This window comes from Siphateles boraxobius, unplaced genomic scaffold (genome assembly GCF_051911475.1).
Source record: "Siphateles boraxobius isolate OS27281-9 unplaced genomic scaffold, OSU_SipBor_1 46, whole genome shotgun sequence".
NCBI lineage: Eukaryota > Metazoa > Chordata > Actinopteri > Cypriniformes > Leuciscidae > Siphateles > Siphateles boraxobius.
Window position 1 is genome coordinate 19,362,303 of NW_027509097.1, and position 21,635 is coordinate 19,383,937.

At 37.0% G+C, this 21,635-nt stretch overlaps 1 protein-coding gene across 1 annotated transcript; it reads right to left on the reverse strand.

The window, feature by feature from the left end:
- Positions 1-417: 417 nt before the first annotated feature.
- muc13b (mucin 13b, cell surface associated) lies at positions 418-21,370 on the reverse strand. Its single transcript, XM_077201198.1, has 14 exons — positions 21,022-21,370; positions 18,986-19,090; positions 11,500-11,601; positions 10,721-10,825; positions 3,839-3,955; positions 3,429-3,535; positions 3,193-3,251; positions 2,731-2,846; positions 2,477-2,608; positions 2,340-2,382; positions 1,869-1,906; positions 1,671-1,758; positions 1,382-1,577; positions 418-1,283 (listed from the first exon to the last, which is right to left on the reverse strand). The coding sequence occupies exons 1-14, from the start codon at positions 21,083-21,085 to the stop codon at positions 1,146-1,148; spliced, it is 1,410 nt and encodes a 469-aa protein (XP_077057313.1). The 5' UTR covers positions 21,086-21,370; the 3' UTR covers positions 418-1,145.
- Between the last annotated feature and the right edge of the window lie 265 nt (positions 21,371-21,635).

The window sequence follows — 21,635 nt, forward strand, 5'->3', positions numbered from 1 at the left end:
TAAACTTCATACACACTCTGGGGACATCAGACTTATTTTACATCTTGCGAAAAGGGCATTAGGACCCCTTTAATGTCATACACTAATAGAGAATAGGAAAATAAGACACAAATACCTTTGAAAATATATATTTTTAAATCAAATAATTTATTAATGTTATAAATATTAAAAAATTATACCTTTTATTATATATTTTTTTTTAAAAATTGAAAGTGACGTGAAGGGCAAGTATAGTAACTCATACCTGAAATTTGTCCTCTGCATTTAACCCATCCAGGTTAGTGCACACACATTAGGAGCAGTGAGTAGTGAACACACACACAGCAAACCATGGACAAAACCACCCGGAGCAGTGGGCAGCCATTTTTGCTGTGGCACCCAGGGTGAGATTGGGGTTAGGTGCCTTGCTCAAGTCATTTCCTGCTGGTACTGAAAATCGAACCCGCAACCTTCGAGTTGTCAGACTCTCTAACCATTAGGCCCCCAACAAATATATATATTTTAAATAATAAGTAATAAAATACATTGGCATATTCATGGCATAGTACAATACATAATCTCATAGTTACAGTTAATCATCATTTCTCTTTCTGAATGAATTGGGTGTATTACTGCTTGAATATCTCGATTTGTTTAGATTAATTTTGTATACTTGAGATCCAGCTCAAGCATTAACAACACTAAAACCAAATAAAACCCAAAAATGTCAAAGAAAAACTTGAAAATATCTGACTTAAACATCCACTGATTTAAAAGCATGGATGTGTTTTGAAAGATTGTTTTGTTGGAACCAACAACAACAACACATTTTTTGTTTTGTGAGATGGTAAGTAAGAAAATTTAATGTAGAATAGAAGCTGTTGTAAAAACTAAGGTCCCTGCAAAACAGAAAAAAAAAACTTTTAAAGCAAAAGCTTAGATCAAGTGAAGCCCATGAGCTGAATTTCATTAGCTGCTAATAGTATAGAATGTAAATACAAAGGGAATCTGAACTATGTTCCTGTGGTTAAAGAAATGGGTATATAAAAATGAAAAAACTGTTTGTAGCATTTGTATTTCATTTCATTAACCTTTGAATTTTAGTCAACACAGAAATAAAAATAAAAAAATCAGTCCATATTAAGATTTGTCCTGATCAAGAGATGTTAATATCTGCGCGTTCTGTCATCATCTTGCCGAAAGTATGGGTTTTGGACACCATTTTCCCCTCCTCTTCCACCGTAACCGGAGTACGCTGAGGGAACTTGACCCCCATAGCTCACGTCCTCGTAATCAGAGTGGTGCTATAAAAACACAAATAATGATTATAAACACTTGCAGATTATTATTAATAATAAAGGAGATTTTATCACTTAGATCAAACTGTTAGAAACCTTCTTACCGCTTTGCTCTCTGGGCGATCTCTGGTCACCAGTGCCTGATTGCTTGCACTATTGGTCATCTCCAGATTGTCAGACTTCCAGCTGGCATCAGGGTTGGCCCGTGGGATCCTGGGAACTCCTGTAGGTTTGTGTAATTCCGTATTTCCATAGTTTGAGCTAAAGTCTACCTTGGGTGAAGAGCTTTCCTTTTGATCCCTATCGTAAATGGATGCACAGACAAAAATAAACGTGTTGCATCGATAGAATGTTTGTGTAGACAGACCCAGAAAATGTGTCCTTGACACTCACCTGCAGCTTACAACTATCAGGGCCAAAATAAAGATGATCAGCAATGCACCCAATACAGTGGACACCACGATCACAACCAAAAGATATGCTGTAACAAGAATTTTCATTGCACAGAGATGCATAAATATTCCTCAAAATACCTGAGGATACCAGAGAAGATGCAGCTTGATTCTGATGATGGCGATTATTATTACTTACGATCATTGCAATTAAATCCAGAAAAGCCAAACGAGCACCTAAAATCAGCAAAACAGCTTTCAGTGATAATGTGCAACCACAACACATAATGACATATATTACATTACATTTATGATTTGGCACTTGTTAGGCAAATTTAGGCAGCTGTTTCTTTACGGAGCTATTTCTGTTTGATCTTAAAAAAAATGACTTTTAGAATAATTTCTAAACTTTTAAAACTTTTTAAAATGACTATTAGAATAATATCATGTATTCAGGTTGATTCAATCATAATTAATAATATTTGATTTGAATAAAACCAATTACAGATCCATCACTTAAATTCAAAGGGCTTGAAACTAAATTTTCATGGGTGAGCCTAATGAGTGTGTTATATTAGAGGTCCTTAGTGGACCCTTGAATAACTTTAATAGAATTATTTATGAAATAATAATGAAATTTACATATATAATCATAAATGCAAGTGCATACTTTTCACATTTGTCATTCACTGCTTTTTCCCCATTCAGACAAGCTGTAAAAAGATGGGAGCACAATAGTAAAATTATCAGAACCAGTCTAAATTTTTCAAAGTTGTGCATAAATAACAGTAAAACAAAAATACTTACAAATGCATAAATGGGATGTGAATTGGTTTCTGATGTACCCTTCTTTGCAAGTACACTTTACAGTACCAAGCCCTTCTTCCTTACAGAATGTGGTGGAACTGTCACACATGCCAAGATTACACGGACTGACTCCTGTGATTTGAGTAAATAAGTTAAAATTTACTAATGTATGCTTCATTCCTAGTTTTTGAAATGGTTAAACATTTTAATATTCTTGAAGGTAAAATAAGTTAACAGAAGCCGTAGAAACATACTGATAAATTCTATTTTTTCTTTATATCCTTGGATAATCAGATTTTTAACTTCTTCGGCAGTGACATCGGATTTCAAATCATAGAAATTCTGCACATCTGCAACTATACTGCCGGAACTGAAAGAATGGGTAGAAGGAAAATATGATGAAAAGCACACATGCAACAAAACTTATTTTATATTAAATAATTCCTGTGGGGAAGCAAAATGCTGTTAAAAGTTTTAGATTTTAGCAAGGGGTCAAATTAAAACCCTCTACTTTGAGTTATATTGCTAAGACTGAAAGTCCCAATTATTATTTGCAATGTATTTAACTGAGGCTGAACTTTTAGTTTTCATTTAATCATTGTTATTCAAGAAAACTAAACGCTTAGCCTCAGTTAAATAACAATTATTAAAAGAAAACTAAAAACTCAGCCTCAAGTAATGTTTAAAAGAAAGGGTATTATAACAACTGTACTCACCTTAGACTCAAAACGGTGGAATTCAAGTAGCCATTGTCATTTTGCAGAATATCTCTGAGCTGTATTTTGGGTTGAAATTAGCTGTTACTTATTCACAACCATTTATTTTATTATGTGTATATCACTCATCCTTTACACAATAGGAAGAATGAGAAATCATTAAGCTGACATGCTGCCATACAGTGTTGGTTAGGACTGAATCTCTCCACAAATCAAAAGGAAATTCAGTCTCTTACCGCATTCTCAATTTCATCTGCTGTATCCTTAAACTGTTTAGATGCCCTGTCAGACATTGCAGGTACAAATGCCTTGTTTAAAGATAAACGACCAGGGAAGACCTTCGCTGCAATTGTAAAAAAAAAAAAGAAAAAAAAAAGAGTATAACATAAATGAATATATTCATTTATAAATTTGTAAAAAAAAATAAAAAAAATAAAAAAAAAAGGTATAATACTCAGTTGTGTCTGATGTTGTTGTGCTTGTATTGTTATATTCTCAGATCAGAGGAAAGCAGATGATGGCAGTTTGATTCATAATTAAGGTTAATTTCTATACAACAGGCTGCTTGGTGGCTGTTTTATGCATATTTATGTGTGTCACACATCTGCACATTATTTTTGATGATTCAAAACTGAGCAAGTCATACTTTGTGTACAGCCTGTTTCCAGATAAACCAGCCCAGACCGGCAGATGCAAGCAAACAAGCCCCCAAACCGTTCTTCACAGGTACTGTCTCCAACACAAGGACTTGATGCACAGGGACCTTGAAAAAAACAAAAAAAACACCAAAATGACATTTTTAACCTGTAGGAACTAGTAAACTATCTTCTCCAGCAGCAGTTTAAATATTGTAGTAAATTATTTTCTGGAAATTATATAGTTATATTCTAAAATGACAATTCTTACCCTCATGTCACTCCGCAGAACCCTTGTTTTTTATGTAAAATAAAAGGAGAAATTCTGGAGATTACACGATTACATGGATTACTCTTTTCCATTAAATTACAACAAACGGGACTGAAGTTTTCAAGCTTTAAAGACACTCAAAGCACCAGTATCATAAAAGTAGTCCATATGACCTATGCGGTATAGCCTATTCCAAGTTTTACGAAGCTAAATTTAGACCGAAATTTAGGTTATTATTCACTGAAAATCTAAGCATCTGCCTAGGGTGACCAGACATCCCGAAAAATTTGGGACAATCCCGAAATCTAAGCTGTTGTCCCGAATCCGGCCCTAATTGTCCTGAAAATCATACTAAAGCAAAATCTTGAGTAGTTCTTGTCTGATAAAACATTAAAAACTGTCCGTGGAGGTTGAGATGTCCTGCTGCCAGCCCCCGCCGGCTGCTCATTGGCTGCAGCATCTTTTTTGTTTATTTTTTTTAAGTTCTACAAAGATACCGTAGGCACGAATTTAGATATGAATTGATAAGCTAATTGTCATTAATTCGTTTCGTTGACATGGCTGGTGTACCGGAACTCCAACACCCCGCTAAAAAGCAAAAAAAGTCTGCAGGTATATACCGGGAGGAGTGGGTGGGGGAGTAAATATTTTATATATAAAAATATGTTGGGTTCATGTTTGAAATTCACTATCATTTATTTCTGTTAATTGTAAATTTATTTAAGGCCTTAACCCCAGCAAAACATTCATGGGGGAACCCATGGGCCGGATGGGCTAAATTTGTCCAGGGCCGAATTTTAGCCCCAGTCCAGCCATGGTTCACAGATTGGTCTGATAGCTCTTGGGTTTAACTCTGACTTAAGGCCCCGATATACTTCTAGTTAAATAGAAGAACGAACTGCTGTGATGTCATTTTAAGCAAAATGAGGAGGAGATAACAGCTCATTGGAGGGGATTCAAATGTAATAATGACTTAAATTTCACTCAGTTGAGTCACTCATCTCACACTAATCTACTGTATAGCTCAAAGGATTTAGATAACAGCAAACAGCAGTGTTACGAAGTTTCACTACAGAAATAAGTGACCTAGTCGGAAAAAAAACATTTTTTTTTTTATTCCTTAAACCGTTTCTACTCCCTTTCATAAAATGCCTCCTACTCTCCTGGGACTTTGTTGAAGGCCAAATGAGCATCTCATCACAGCATGAACATATTGTCCTCCAAACTCACAAGACACTTACACTATAGCCACTTTTTGAATAAAGATTGTACGAATTTGTATGATTTACAAATTTAATATGTGTGCACTGATGCCAATGAATTTTATTATTTAAGAAATATCTTACTGTTGCAGCTTGAAATGGCATTCGATGCTGAATCAAATTACTTTAGATGTAAAAAATAGTTGCAGTCAGTTTGTGGGTTCAGTAACATTGTCTTTAAATGCATGCATCTTAAGAATGAATAACAGCACCATTTCAGTTGAAAAGTACTTACACTAGCAATGGCATTACCAGACAGAGAAACATAATCACACACTAAATAATGATAAAGCGGTCAAGAAATTTTTTATTCTTGAAATAAACCCAATGAAACACAGGCCGTGACAGTCCAAATATATGAGCAACTAGAAAAACAAACCCAAGGGGATGTGCAACTTTGAAAGAAAGTCATATGGATCCCTTTATGACACTTCTGCAGTCAGATCGACTGTTTTTGTCAGCCTCGTTACCCGCTGTGAGTTTGTTTGTTTGCGTTTGTTTGTTTGCGCAAATACGGTTTGAACGTTGGTTGTTGGTCGTAGAGCGAGACACCGCTTCACTGCTGCTCGCCCTGCGATCGACTGCTTTGTCAGCCTCGTTACCCGCTGTGAGTCTGTTTGTTTGCGTTTGTTTGTTTGCGCAAATACGGTTTGAACATTGATTGTTGGTCGTAGAGCGAGACACCGCTTCACTGCTGCTCGCCCTGCGATCGACTGCTTTTGTCAGCCTCGTTGCCTGCTGTGAGTTTGTTTGTTTTCCCGTCTATCCTGCGTCTATATTACACCCATACCACTAAAAAGACGGTTATACCCAAGACTTGAGTCATAAATTAGTATAAATATTAATAGCATCACTGGTTGCATCATTGCTAACTTACTGTCCATCTGTTAAAATGGCGAATATATCAGGTGTATGTTATCTACCTCTTGGTGCAGATGAGAACAAATCTGAATTGCTTGCGGTGCAGTCTGAATTAGAAGCTGTAGAAAAGCAGATCCTTGACCTTCTAGAGAGACAAGCTGAGCTGAGAGACCGGCGTTTAGCTCTTGAAACATCACGCGCTGATGCACACGGATCAGTGATTAACGTTAGTAACCCGCTGACGCTGACCTCGTCTACTCCGTGCGTTTCTCAGCATTGGTCCCGAGCGTCCAGGTCACGATCAGCCATGATTTCATTCACTCCGGCTCCAACACACCACCACGAAGCCTGGGTGGTTCCGCGGAAGCCGCGAGCCAGGACAAGAATCTTTTCGCCCCTCCCGGTTTTCGAGATCTCCACTCAGAACCGCTTCTCCCCTCTTCGCGAAACGGAACGCGATGCTGTGATCATCGGCGATTCCACCGTCCGACACGTCCACGCTACGTTAGGTAAAAGTAAGGTGCACAGTCACTGCTTTCCTGGTGCTCGTGTTCTCGATATCACTGCGCGGGTAACTGAGATCTTGAACGGTGACGAGCGCGTCGGAGCTGTTGTGCTGCATGCGGGAGCTAACGACACTAGGCTGCGACAGACGGAGGTTCTGAAGAAAGACTTCAGGAGCCTTATCGATACGGTACGCAGCACATCGCCTGAAACATCGATTATTGTGTCTGGACCGCTTCCTACGTACCGACGAGGGCATGAAAAGTTCAGTAGATTATTCGCGCTAAATGAATGGTTATTGTCATGGTGCAATGAGCAGAAATTGATTTTTGTAAATAATTGGAATCTGTTTTGGGAGCGACCAAGGCTATTCCGCGCTGATGGCTTACACCCAAGTAGAATCGGGGCAGATCTTCTGTCGGATAACATCTCCAAGATGTTAAATACCATTTGACTAGTAACCAAAAATCCAAATCACAGTCTCTACTGCACCAATTTAATTGATATTAATACTAGTGTAGAACATTGCATAGAAACTGTGTCTATTCCTCGTTTACTAAGATCAAATAATAAATCTACTGCAGGATCTAGAAAAAATCTAATTGTTATTAAAACAAAAAATCTCGCTATTAGTGAACAAAAACAATTTCTAAAGCTAGGTCTTCTAAACATTAGATCGCTCACACCTAAGGCGGTTATTGTAAATGAAATGGTCACAGATAATAATTTCGATGTTCTGTGCCTTACTGAAACCTGGCTTAAACCAAATGATTATTTCGGTCTAAATGAGTCTACTCCGCCAGGATACTGTTATAAGCATGAGCCCCGTCTGATCGGTCGTGGCGGCGGTGTTGCAACAATCTACAGAGATATCCTTAATGTTACTCAGAAAACTCGTCATAGGTTTAATTCGTTTGAAGTGCTTGTGCTAAATGTTACGCTCTTAGATGTAAGAAAAAAATCCCTATTATCTCTAGCATTGGCTACCGTATATAGACCTCCAGGGCCTTATGCCAATTTCCTAAAAGAGTTTGCTGACTTTCTATCAGATCTTTTGGTCAACGTCGATAAAGCATTAATTGTTGGAGATTTTAACATACACGTAGATAATTTAAATGATGCGTTAGGGGCTGCGTTTACAGATTTATTAAACTCCTTCGGGGTCAAGCAAAACGTCACCGGACCAACTCATCGTCTTAATCATACACTCGATTTAATTATATCATATGGAACCGATCCAACCGATATAGATATCATTCCACAAAGTGATGATGTCACTGACCACTACTTGGTAACTTGCATATTACGCACTGCTGTAATATGTCATGCTGCGCCACGTTATCGACCAGGTAGAACAATTCGTCCATCCACCATAGATCATTTCTCAAATAGCTTATCTGATCTGTCTCAGCTGCTGCCTGAACCCAAACAAACAGATGAATTAGACGAACTAACTAGCACTATGAGCAACATTCTCTCTAGAACATTGGATATTGTTGCACCCATTAGATTAAAAAAGGTCAGAGAAAAAAGTATAGCACCATGGTACAATAATACTACGTATGTTTTAAAGAGAGAAACCCGTAATTTAGAGCGTAAATGGAAAAAAACTAATTTAGAGGTCTTTAGAATCGCGTGGAAAGACAGTATGTCACTTTATAAAAAGGCACTTAAAACGGCCAGGGCTGAGCACCTCAGCAAATTAATAGAAAACAACCGAAATAATCCAAGGTTTTTATTTAATACCGTGGCTAGACTAACAAATAAACAGACGTCGTCTGAACAAAATACCTCGTTACAGTTTAGTAGTAATGATTTCATGAACTTCTTCACCGAGAAAATTGAAAGCATCAGAATCAAAATCGTAAACGTTCGATCTTTGCTCGCGCCTTATAATTCGGCCGCAATTATCACCCCGCAAGAACAATTACAATGCTTTACAACCATAGAACAAAAAGAGTTAAATAAACTTATCACTTCATCTAAAACAACAACATGTTTATTAGATCCTATACCAACTGAACTACTGAAAGAAGTGTTACCTGTAGTGGAAGAGCCTCTTCTCAATATTATTAACTCATCTTTATCTTTAGGTCATGTTCCAAGAACGTTCAAGCTGGCAGTTATAAAACCTCTTATTAAGAAACCACAATTAGATCCAAATAACCTAGCAAATTACAGACCCATTTCGAATCTTCCATTTATGTCAAAAATATTAGAAAAAGTTGTGTCCGCTCAACTCGGCTCTTTCTTGCAAGAAAACGACATCTATGAAAAGTTTCAGTCTGGATTCAGGCCACATCATAGCACTGAAACTGCGCTTGTTAGAATCACAAATGATTTACTTTTAGCTTCGGACCAAGGCTGTATCTCAGTACTAGTTTTACTTGATCTTAGTGCTGCGTTCGATACTATAGATCACACAATACTCTTAGATCGACTACAAAATTACACTGGTGTTCAAGGACAAGCATTAAGCTGGTTCAGGTCATACTTATCTGACCGCTACCATTTCGTCTACTTAAATGGAGAAAAATCGATTATAACTTCGGCAAACTATGGAGTGCCGCAGGGATCTGTGTTAGGCCCTTTATTATTCTAAATATATATGCTGCCACTTGGTAATATTCTAAGGAAACATGGAATTAGTTTCCATTGTTATGCTGATGACACTCAAATATATATTTCCTCACGGCCAGATGAATACGCTAAATTATCCAAATTGACAGATTGTGTTAAAGATATAAAAGATTGGATGACGCATAATTTTCTTTTATTAAATCCAGACAAGACAGAGGTAATACTTATCGGTTCTAAAAACCGTCCACAAAACCTCTCACAGCACGACTTTAACATAGTAGGATGCCCTGTTACTCTATCCGCTACAGTAAAAGACCTGGGTGTTACATTAGACTGCAACCTGTCTTTTGAAAAGCATATTTCATATGTTACAAAAACAGCCTTTTTCCACCTTAGAAACATTGCTAAGCTACGTAATATGCTATCAGTCTCTGATGCAGAAAAGTTAGTTCATGCATTCATGACCTCGAGACTAGATTACTGTAATGCTTTATTAGCTGGTTGTCCTGCATCTTCAATAAACAAGCTACAGTTAGTCCAAAATGCAGCCGCTAGAGTTCTTACTAGATTAAGAAAATATGATCATATAACACCGATTTTATCATCACTTCATTGGTTACCTATAAAGTTCCGTATTAATTACAAGGTATTGCTTTTGACTTATAAAGCTCTAAATGGTTTAGCTCCAGTCTATTTAACGGATCTTCTATCGCCTTACAATCCATCGCGCTCTTTAAGATCACTAGATTCGAGGTTTCTGGTCATTCCTAGGATATCCAGATCCACCAAAGGAGGCAGAGCATTTTCACATTTAGCTCCGAAGCTCTGGAATAGCCTTCCTGATATTGTTCGTTGCTCAGACTCGCTCTCCCAGTTTAAAACTAGACTGAAGACGCATCTATTTAGCCAGGCATTCATATAAATTTTTTATCTTACAGTTACTGTAAATTCGGCCTCTAGTTCATAAACGCCAGAGGAGAACTGGCCCCCGACTGAGCCTGGGTTCTCCCAAGGTTTTTTTTTTTTTCTCCATTGGGTCACCTGATGGGGTGTTAGGACACCATTAGGTCACTGGATGGAGTTTTTCGGTTCCTTGCCACTGTTGCCTTTGGCTTGCTCAGTTGGGGATATTCAAATTAATTAACCAATCATACCATTGATCAGCTCTACCAAACTTGGATGTCTTTTTTCCAGTAATAAACAAACATTAAGTTGTTTTGATTGATACTGTGAAGCAGCTTTGATACAATCTGTATTGTGAAAAGCGCTATATAAATATATTTGACTTGACTTGACTTGACTTCTAGGATTTTTGTCCTTTTTGAAACTTGAAGGGATCATTTCTTATGATTAAAAGTTGCTATGTAGCCTTTGGGCCTGCTAATGGGATTTTTGGACTATGGAGGTGAGAGTACCTGGTGTTGTAATTGTGGTGGCAGCAGTTGTGATGGCAGAAGTATCATTTGTAGAATTGGATGTTGTGCCTGTGGTAAAAGTACCATTACTCGTCTCCTCAGGACCTGTAGGGAAAAGTTTTATGTTAGGGGAGGTTGCTGAAAAAACACAATAAACTCCAACAGGGTAAGGACCTTGAGCTGGGAATTGAACTTACGCAGTTTCGCTATATGTCGGAGTGCTGCCCATGAGGATATGTGCTCCAAAGGATAATCACTCATATCACCCTGAAGGCATTTGTTTTGTGATAATGACCAAATGACTGTATAGGCACATTGTCCCACTGGTAGCACTTTAAACAGTCCTATTCCCCATGTACATACTATGACTTATTATAGTTATTACAATAACTTGGTAATAATTAGATACTAACCATAGACCTACCTACCCCTAAACCTAACCTTATCTCATGTAGTTACCTTATATGAACCAGTACTTTCTTAGGTAAGTACACTGTAAGTACACGCACTGTACAATAAAGTGCAACCGTCCTACTTATTATACGACACATTAATGTAGCACCGTTTCAGTTAAATGAATGAGCAGACTGATATACATCATTGCCATGGACGACAGTGAATATTAAGAAATATCAGACAAGTGAATGACGTGATGGAACCATCCGAATGGAGTGATCCAGAGAGCTAAGAACAGATTAAGGATGACTTCTTAATGATTAATAGTTGTTGTGTTTGGACCTGCTGGTAGGTTTCGGACTATGGAGATGGGAGTAGGCTACCTTGTGTTGTAGTAGTTGTGGCGGCAGCAGTTGTGTTGGCAGGAGTATTGTCTGTAGAATTGGATCTTGTACCTGTGGTAAAAGTACCAGTACTCGTAGGAGCTGTGGGGAAAGGTTTTATGTTAGGGGAGGTTGCTGAAAGACCACAATAAACTCCGACAGGGTGATCAATCTTATATCACCCCGATGAAGTATGTTTAGATAATATATATAGATAATGACCAGGGGCCGTATTCACAAAGAATTTTAAGGCTAAAAGTAGCTCCTAACTGGCGAATTTAGTAGCAACTCCTAAAAATAATGGGCGTGTCACTCCTAACTTCAGGACTCCTAATTTTTTTCACTAAAAGTAATTCACGAAGCATTTTAGCCCTAAAAGTAGCACCTAAGCCTGGGACAGCTTAAAAGAAGTCGAGAGGACTCCTAACTCACTAAGACCTATTCACAAAGGATTGTAGCGCATATCACCGCCTCGCAGTCGTCCGGGCTCCGCGACACAAGCGGGAATGCTGCATTGATCTGCAAACAAATCTTCTCCTATGTCTCACGCTTAGTTTCACTTGATATCCCAGTGTCGAATTTCCCTTTTATTTTTATTTTTTTATTTTTTCAGCACCAACTGGGCCAGCAGCAGTAACTGATCCTGCTTTCCAGTTGGGCTTTCTTTTTCGTTTTGGCGAGTTCATAATCCACCGTCATTCAACTATTACATTACTTCAATAGGAGCAACATTTACTTGCTTTAAGTAGTCTATTTAGGCTATGGAAGCTTGTTTCCGCCACAGAATGAAAAATAAAAAAGCTAATTGCGACTTTTTATCTCACAACTGCGACTTTATTTCTCACAATTCTGACTTCATATCTCGCAATTGTGAGATAAAAAGTCGCAATTATTTTAATTTATTTTTATTCAGTGGCGGAAACAAGCTTCTATACTAATAGGATGTCAATTAACCAAGCAAGTGTTAATGCAAGTGTCGTTTTTCATTATTAGGCAAGTGGCGGTTTCATTAGGGTATTAGGCTACCTTAATTTAATTTAATTGAATTCACCACTTTTCTCTCTCTTTCTGCCTTTTTAGAATTACACTTCACTGGGGCCTGCACAAACATGTCATTATATATGCATTTCGATGACATTACTATTATTATTTTGTGTAGGACACAGACATATTTAGATGTCGTAATTCCATGATTTGTTGCGTCTGTGTTATGTTCCGCATGATGGCCCTGTCATCTAACAACCAATCACCGTGATCATTGCGAGGAAACTCGTGCATGAGAATTGACGTCATCCATAGCAACGAAGACTCACTCTTAGTTTAGGAGTTGTCATTTTCCCCTACTAAGAGTAGGTCTGAAAGGCGTTGTGAATAACTTTTAAGAGAAAACTCCTAGCTAAAATATTTTAATGGGATTTAGGAGTACTCCTAGTGGTAAAATAAAATTCTTTGTGAATACGGCCCCAGATGACTGTAGGTACAATATCCCAGATAATATAGGGCTACTCATCAATAAATACATAGACAAGAAATATTTATTTGAGTTTAAATAATCATATACCTTTACCTGTATTTAATCTTAGAGCTTCCGCTCAAACAAATAGTAAATTACAATGTACAAAACAACTGGCCTAAGAACAAGAAGAAACACTACAACAATATTACAATTATGTTAATACGGAAGTCCTCCAAAGTCATTTTCACTACGCTTTCATGCTGAACGCCACATGAAAAAAAGGAAAACAGCTCATCGGATCCGCTTGTTGGAGAAAGTATGAACTGTTGTTAATGGAAGTATGGAAGTATTTTAGGTGAATGCCATCTTTACTGTAGTATTTAGGGTGAGAAAGTTTTTTTGCTTAAAACAATTAATCTGCTGCAGAATGTTTTTCTTCTATTAGACACAACCAAATAAACATTATAACAAATGAAATATTATATCTTACATTTATTTTATATACATAAAATATACGTAATTTATTACATTTACACTTTTTTACTTTATGATAAAGTTCTTTTTAACATTATGAACACTTCAAAATAGATTTCCTTGGATACGAAACCCCAAAAAATAATATACAAATACATAAGGGTCATTGAAGAGATCAAATTGATAATCTGACTAGTTGATCAACCTCAGTTATATTTGCTACATATATTATGCCTGTAGTGAATGTGTAGTTTGGATTCTTTTTTAATGTGTTCTTTGGGCAAGAAACATTAATCGAATTTGGAGTAGTTAACCTTGAGCTGGCACTTCCTTGATGGTAAATGGCAATGTGAACTTTGTTATCTTCCTTATGAGGTCTGAGTAACTGCTGACATTTTATTGCTTGCAAAGTCCTTACCATTTTTATATATTTTATATATATAAAAATATGTTTGGTTCATGTTTGAAATTCACTATCATTTATTATAGGCTATGTAGTCTAATATCTAATATCATAGTAGGCCTAATATTTTCAAAAGCCTACTATCTTTTATTATTTGTTTCTGTTAATTGTAAATTTAGTTAAGGCCTTAACCCCAGCAAAACATTCAGGGGGGAACCCATGGGCCGGATGGGCTAAATTTGTCCAGGGCCGAATTTTAGCCCCAGTCCAGCCATGGTTCACAGATTGGTCTGATAGCTCTTGGGTTTAACTCTGACTTAAGGCCCCGATATACTTCTAGTTAAATAGAAGAACGAACTGATGTGATGTCATTTTAAGCAAAATGAGGAGGAGATAACAGCTCATTGGAGGGGATTCAAATGTGATAATGACTTAAATTTCACTCAGTTGAGTCACTCATCTCACACTAATCTACTGTATAGCTCAAAGGATTTAGATAACAGCAAACAGCAGTGTTACGAAGTTTCACTACAGAAATAAGTGACCTAGTCGGAAAAAAAACAAGCCCAAAAGAACATTGTTTTTTTTTTATTCCTTAAACCGTTTTCTAATCCCTTTCATAAAATGCCTCCTACTCTCCTGGGACTTTGTTGAAGGCCAAATGAGCATCTCATCACAGCATGAACATATTGTCCTCCAAACTCACAAGACACTTACACTATAGCCACTTTTTGAATAAAGATTGTACGAATTTGTATGATTTACAAATTTAATATGTGTGCACTGATGCAAATGAATTTTATTATTTAAGAAATATCTTACTGTTGCAGCTTGCAATGGCATTCGATGCTGAATCAAATTACTTTAGATGTAAAAAATAGTTTCAGTCAGTTTGTGGGTTCAGTAATATTGTCTTTAAATGCATGCATCTTAAGAATGAATAACAGCACCATTTCAGTTGAAAAGTACTTACACTAGCAATGGCATTACCAGACAGAAAAACATAATCACACACTAAATAATGATAAAGCGGTCAAGACATTTTGTATTCTGGAAATAAACCCAATGAAACACAATCCGTGACAGTCCAAATATATGAGCAACTAGAAAAAACAAACCCAAGGGTATGTGCAACTTTGAAAGAAAGTCATATGGATCCCTTTATGACACTTCTAGGATTTTTGTCCTTTTTGAAACTTGAAGGGATCATTTCTTATGATTAAAAGTTGCTATGTAGCCTTTGGGCCTGCTAATGGGATTTTGGACTATGGAGGTGAGAGTACCTTGTGTTGTAATTGTGGTGGCAGCAGTTGTGATGGCAGAAGTATCATTTGTAGAATTGGATGTTGTGCCTGTGGTAAAAGTACCATTACTCGTCTCCTCAGGACCTGTAGGGAAAAGTTTTATGTTAGGGGAGGTTGCTGAAAAAACACAATAAACTCCAACAGGGTAAGGACCTTGAGCTGAGAATTGAACTCAAGCAGTTTCGCTATATGTCGGAGTGCTGCCCATGAGGATATGTGCTCCAAAGGATAATCACTCATATCACCCTGAAGGCATTTGTTTTGTGACTGTATAGGCACATTGTCCCAATGGTAGCACTTTATACAGTCCTATTCCCCATGTACATACTATGACTTATTATAGTTATTACAATAACTTGGTAATAATTAGATACTAACCATAGACCTACCTACCCCTAAACCTAACCTTAACTATGTAGTTAATGTAGTTACCTTATATGAACCAGTACTTTCTTAGGTAAGTACACTGTAAGTACACACACTGTGCAATAAAGTGCAACCGTCCTACTTATTATACGACACATTAATGTAGCACCGTTTCAGTTTCATGAATGAGCAGACTGATATACACCATTGCCATGGACGACAGTGAATATTAAGAAATATCAGACAAGTGAATGACGTGATGGAACCATCCGAATGGAGTGATCCAGAGAGCTAAGAACAGATTATGGATGACTTCTTAATGATTAATAGTTGTTGTGTTTGGACCTGCTGGTAGGTTTCAGACTATGGAGATGGGAGTAGGCTACCTTGTGTTGTAGTTGTGGCGGCAGCAGTTGTGTTGGCAGGAGTATTGTCTGTAGAATTGGATGTTGTACCTGTGGTAAAAGTACCAGTAATCGTAGGAGCTGTGGGGAAAGGTTTTATGTTAGGGGAGGTTGCTGAAAGACCACAATAAACTCCAACAGGGTGATCAATCTTATATCACCCCGATGAAGTATGTTTAGATAATATATATCGATAATGACCAGATGACTGTAGGTACAATATCCCAGATAATATAGGGCTACTCATCAATAAATACATAGACAAGAAATATTTATTTGAGTTTAAATAATCATATACCTTTACCTGTATTTAATCTTAGAGCTTCCGCTCAAACAAATAGTAAATTACAATGTACAAAACAACTGGCCTAAGAACAAGAAGAAACACTACAACAATATTACAGTTATGTTAATACGGAAGACCTCCAAAGTCATTTTCACTACACTTTCATGCTGAAAGCCGCATGAAAAAAAGGAAAACAGCTCATCGGATCCGCTTGTTGGAGAAAGTATGAACATTTGTTAATGGAAGTATGAACTGATGGGGATATCTATGGACTTTTAAAGTAATCAGCTAAACATAGCTAGTTGTTGTTTATTCAAGTTTGATATCTGGGGCCTGTACCATGATGGTAGTTGAACAAACTCAGGGTTACAGGATTAGTTTTGAGTTGACATAACCAAACCAATCCAACCAGGCTTTGTTGGTACCATGATGCTGATCATCAACTTTGTCAACTCAGGCTTTGATCCTGAGTTTAGGAGTTTAGGTGTGACATCAGTAGCGAACAGCCAATCACATGTTGAGAAAGAGTGAAACTGAGATTAATTTCTCGCGAGAGAAGCAGCGCAATTCACTTATTATTACACTTATTATTATTCACTTATTAATTTAAAGTATTAAAATTGGAAGAATTTAAACAAATTTACACAGCAAGAGGAAAACAGCTGTCTATGAAAGAGGACAACTAAAAGAAAAAGTTGTGAAGTTATTTTATACAGCTGATAAAGGTTTAGAGAGAATTGAACATTTAAGCTCACATGTAGTTATTTTATAGCTTCATCTATTGATCCTAAAGTGTATTTATATTACCTTTATATATTTATTCTAGTGCTGTCAAACGATTAAAATATTTAATCGCGATTAATCGCATTAATGTCATAGTTAACTCGCGATTAATCACATTTAATCGCACATTTTTATCTATTCTAAATGTCTCTTGATTTCTTTTTGTCCCATTATTTTTTCTCATTTTAATGCTCTTATCAACATGGAAAAGTGGATCGGCTTGCTTTGTGCAAATGTTTTTTATTGAAAACAACATTGGCATATATTGTGTTCAATTTCACAATAAAACATTCTTACTTGCAGCAAATAATCTCTCACACAATGTAACACTGTCCATCAATAAAAGGGTGAAAGAAATACTGACGAGGTCCTGATATTGACGAGGGGGCGGAGAATTCGCATCAGCTGTGTGTGTGTGTGTGTGTGTGTGTGTGTGTGTGTGTGTGTGTGTGTGTGTGTGTGTGTGTGTGTGTGTGTGTGTGTGTGTGTGTGTGTGTGTGTGTTGGCCATCATCAAGTGGTATTTCAGACTGGACGTGCTGCGATGATGATAGCTCAGTTCACAACGACAAAACACACAGATCACTTTGGTCTCGTCAATGGAACCATTTGGCAACTTTTTAAAAGTAAACGTTCCATTCAGAATCTTATTGGCATCCATTTCGGTGTCTCGCGCTCGTCATCCACTCAAAACTGGACGTTTTGAACGTTCCTATAACATTCAGAAATAACGTTTTTATAACTTAATGGGAACGTTATGAAAACGTTCTTATAACCTAAAATTGTTAGCTGGGGAAGAGGAGAGATTCGCGATTGCACTGAACACGTTTTAAGTGCAGGCACATATTGTCTGAGCGAGCCCAGAGAAAATTCTAACAAGAGCAGCGTGTATCTGAGAGCGCGCGACTCGAGCAGAGAGATTCGTGCTCGGCACATTATATTCCACGCGCGAGCAGAGAGATTCGCGCTCGCGCATCCGGCTCGCAAGCCCAAACAAGTATGTGCGGCGTGCCTGTTGTTTTGTTTCCGGTCTAGCTAGATCCGCTTGCGCTTTCAAAACGTCCATGCCGCGTCCTATTGCAAAAGCATGTGAAAAAAACTACAAAGTTTGCTAGGCCAAAAAGACCGTTAATCGCGCGATAAAAAAATTAACGCCGTTAAAATGGGTTTGCGTTAACGCCGTTAATAACGCGTTTAACTGACAGCCCTAATTTATTCATTTAAACTGCGTAATAATAATTAATGAACTAAAATTGTACATCTGTGATTGATTAAGGGTATAATGATTACATAAATAATATCTTAATCATACAAATTTATTATTCTAAATAAGCATCACTAAAAACCAGACGATTTTGTCTTTAAAATCATTTGCTATGTAGTGACCTTTAATTTGGAGTAGAAACAGGTGGAGTGACTTTATCGCATCAGGCATGTGTCACTTTGCTCACAGCTGATTGGTCCTAGTTTGGTTTGCAACCTCTTACCTGGAACATAACCTGCACCGGACCAGGTTAGCCATGGAGCGTAAGTTACTATGGCGATGAACACTGCTTAAAGCGAAACCACTTTCATGGTCCCTAAAACCCAGGGTTTTCGCAAACTAAACTGAAACATAGCTGGCTAGCCACCTAAACCGGCTTCATGGTATAGGCCCATGAATGGTAGTTAGAAAAAAACAAAACAACTTTTAGATATTAATCTGCATATGCAATGGATATCGGTTATGCTCATCTTTAGTGGATCCTCTGAAGGCAACTTAAGTAACAGCTCAATATGTAGGACTAACAAAGCACAAGGGGACTGAAAGGGATGCAACTTGTTTAACAGAATATGGAATTTAGTTGCATATAACCCGTATTGGTAACTGAGACGCAATATGGCACCAGTTGCGTTTGTACGTAGCAAATGAGATATATGCCGTAAACTATCTTAAAAGGGGAACTTCTTATGATTAAAAGTTAATATGTAGGCCTACTGGTAGGGTTTCTGACTATGGATATGAGCGTACCTGCTGATGTGGTGCTTGAGATTGCAGCAGCTGTGCTGGTAGTAGGATTTGTGCTGTCAGATGCAGGATTGGGTGGCATGCCTGGGCCACTACTATCCAAGGCCTCTGTGGTGGAAGATTGAATGTTAAGGGAGGCAGCAGAAAGACCAAGCATGTCCAAAGACAAAATAATTTAATAGTTATTTTTTACCAGAACTAAAAAAAAAAGAAAAAAAAAGAAAATGTGTGTATAGTCAAAAAGTATATGTAGAACAAGACACTGGAAGAAGAAAATGAAATATTTAAACCTGAAAACAGTGGAAAACATTAGCATAACTCTCTCCTTCTCTCTACTCTTCAGTCACAGCTGGGAAAATTCCCACTGCCAAATCTAGACAAACTTTGTTTTCCATAGTCCATTCTGGCTGATGAAACTATCCCATATTTTCAATAAATAAAAAAAATTATATGATATTATGTGTATTTGACAGACATTATAGACCAGTGCTGGAATCCTAACTGTTAGCACAAGTTACAACAGTATCTCATGAGAGGGAATACCATGAACCATGATCATGAGCTTCCCTTGAATGTGATAATATGATTAATATGCACTAATCTTGGTTTCAACTGAATTTTTAAAAATCTATTAATAAAAAAAACATATTGTTTTATCCATCCATATCATTTGGTGTGAGGGAGGATAAGCAGGCTGCTGTTTATGAGTCTTCACAGCCCTTTCTGTTTATCCATAAAGATTAGTCTTTTTGTATTTGTATTTTAGGTGAATGCCATCTTTGCCGTAGTATTTAGGGTGAGAAAGGTTTTTTGCTTAAAACAATTAATCTGCTGCAGAATGGTTTTCTTCTATTAGACACAACCAAATAAACATTATAACAATTGAAATATTATATTTAACATTTATTTTATAAACATAAAATATACGTAATTTATTACATTTACACTTTTTTACTTTAAGAGATCAAATTGATAATCTGACTAGTTGATCAACCTCAGTTTTATTTGCTACATATATTATGCCTGTAGTGAATGTGTAGTTTGGATTATTTTTTAATGTGTTCTTTGGGCAAGAAACATTAATCTAATTTGGAGTAGTTAACCTTGAGCTGGCACTTCCTTGATGGTAAATGGCAATGTGAACTTTGTTATCTTCCTTATGAGGTCTGAGTAACTGCTGACAAAGTCCTTACCATTTTTTTTTATTGGCTTTTCCAAGATTATCTACTGAAATGACTAGATATGATGTGGCAAGGCCCCTAACTAAAAAACAAAAACAAAAAATAAACCTTACATACCATAATTGTTTTTCTTTTGCATTTTCTTCATATCTTCAAATAACATTAATAATGACTTGAGTTGATTCATGATCACATTAATCATATTTAAGCAAACACATCACCAGCCTACACCTCACTGATAACTTATAGTGAGGTTAGAAAAGAATTACATTTTAAAGCACACTAATCGAAAGCTCTAATAAATGGTTTACCAAACTGGCCAGCCTATATCTGCAGATAAATAACAGAAAATCCCAGTGTTAATTTAAGATTTTTAATTACTTGCAATAATAAAAGTTCTACTGTTATTCTATATTTGTAGACCACATTTGAACAAAAACTTTAAAACAATCGAAAACTGTTAATTATTTTTCTCAAAGTTTTCCAGTCATTAATAATTCCAATTCCACATAGATTAATATTTAATAACCTTAAATCTAAGCTCTTTTAATAAAAAAACTGAAATGCCAAATCTTCCATGTTAATACACATAAAATACTAATGAATAAGTATTAATCATTAACTTAAGGCAAGAAGACAAGGGAAAACGTATGTCCGATTAAATCATTAACAAAAGGACAACATTTACAACAATAATAAAATATTTCAAAACATGTGTAAAACAATTTGTAACCACGATTTAACAAACCAATAAAAGATTCTACAGTAGCTTCAAGGAACTTTTACTTTTTTGTTAAACTATGACATTCCTTTCAAATTTCTCGATTCCAATTTATTATAGGATCGAAAAACACTCACCTTCTTGTGTAGACAGAGCAATCAGTAAGCCGAAGATCAGAAGTGTCTTCAGTTGTATATGCATTTTCAGATTTTAGTCCCAGTGGCCGTAGGCTACAATACGTATGACAAGAAATAGGACACCGTAAAGAAATAAGCAGATCTTCCTGTGACAGGTTGTCTGGCACTGCCTTCAGTTCAGTGATTAGAAGGTGTTGGGTAACCCAGTTTAAACGCCGTGATCAAGGGGCAGCGCTAAAATGAATTATGACGTTCGTTGACGTCGCCGGCTAAGCCACGCCTCCTGGAAGGGTAAAGCAGTGTACCGCGAGCGGCGAGAGCAAGAGAGCAGATGCTATGCTTTCGAGTCGCTCTCGTGGTACTTTGATGCATATGAGGCGCCGGACTGGACAAAAGCAAAGCTAACTGCGCAAGAGAGACCGAGTGTGTCTGCGCGCGAGCGACAGTGCGCGAGAGAGACCGAGTAGGCTATGTTTTTAACAGTAAATTGACACTGTAGCAACAACACAATAAATGTATTTCATTCAATAGAAAGTTCAACGAACATTTCATTAAAAATGCAATTAAACCTCAATACAAAACTGTAGGCTATAGGTTTGTGTTTCTGTGCATTG

Excerpts from the sequence above, each read along its gene's own strand:
- muc13b (XM_077201198.1), bottom strand. The coding sequence starts at position 21,085 with ATGCATATACAACTGAAGACACTTCTGATCTTCGGCTTACTGATTGCT. Across the intron at positions 1,759-1,868 it reads TGGATTTAATTGCAATGATC|CATATCTTTTGGTTGTGATC; the intron begins GTAAGTAATAAT and ends TTCTTGTTACAG. Across the intron at positions 1,578-1,670 it reads CTGATAGTTGTAAGCTGCAG|GGATCAAAAGGAAAGCTCTT; the intron begins GTGAGTGTCAAG and ends CATTTACGATAG.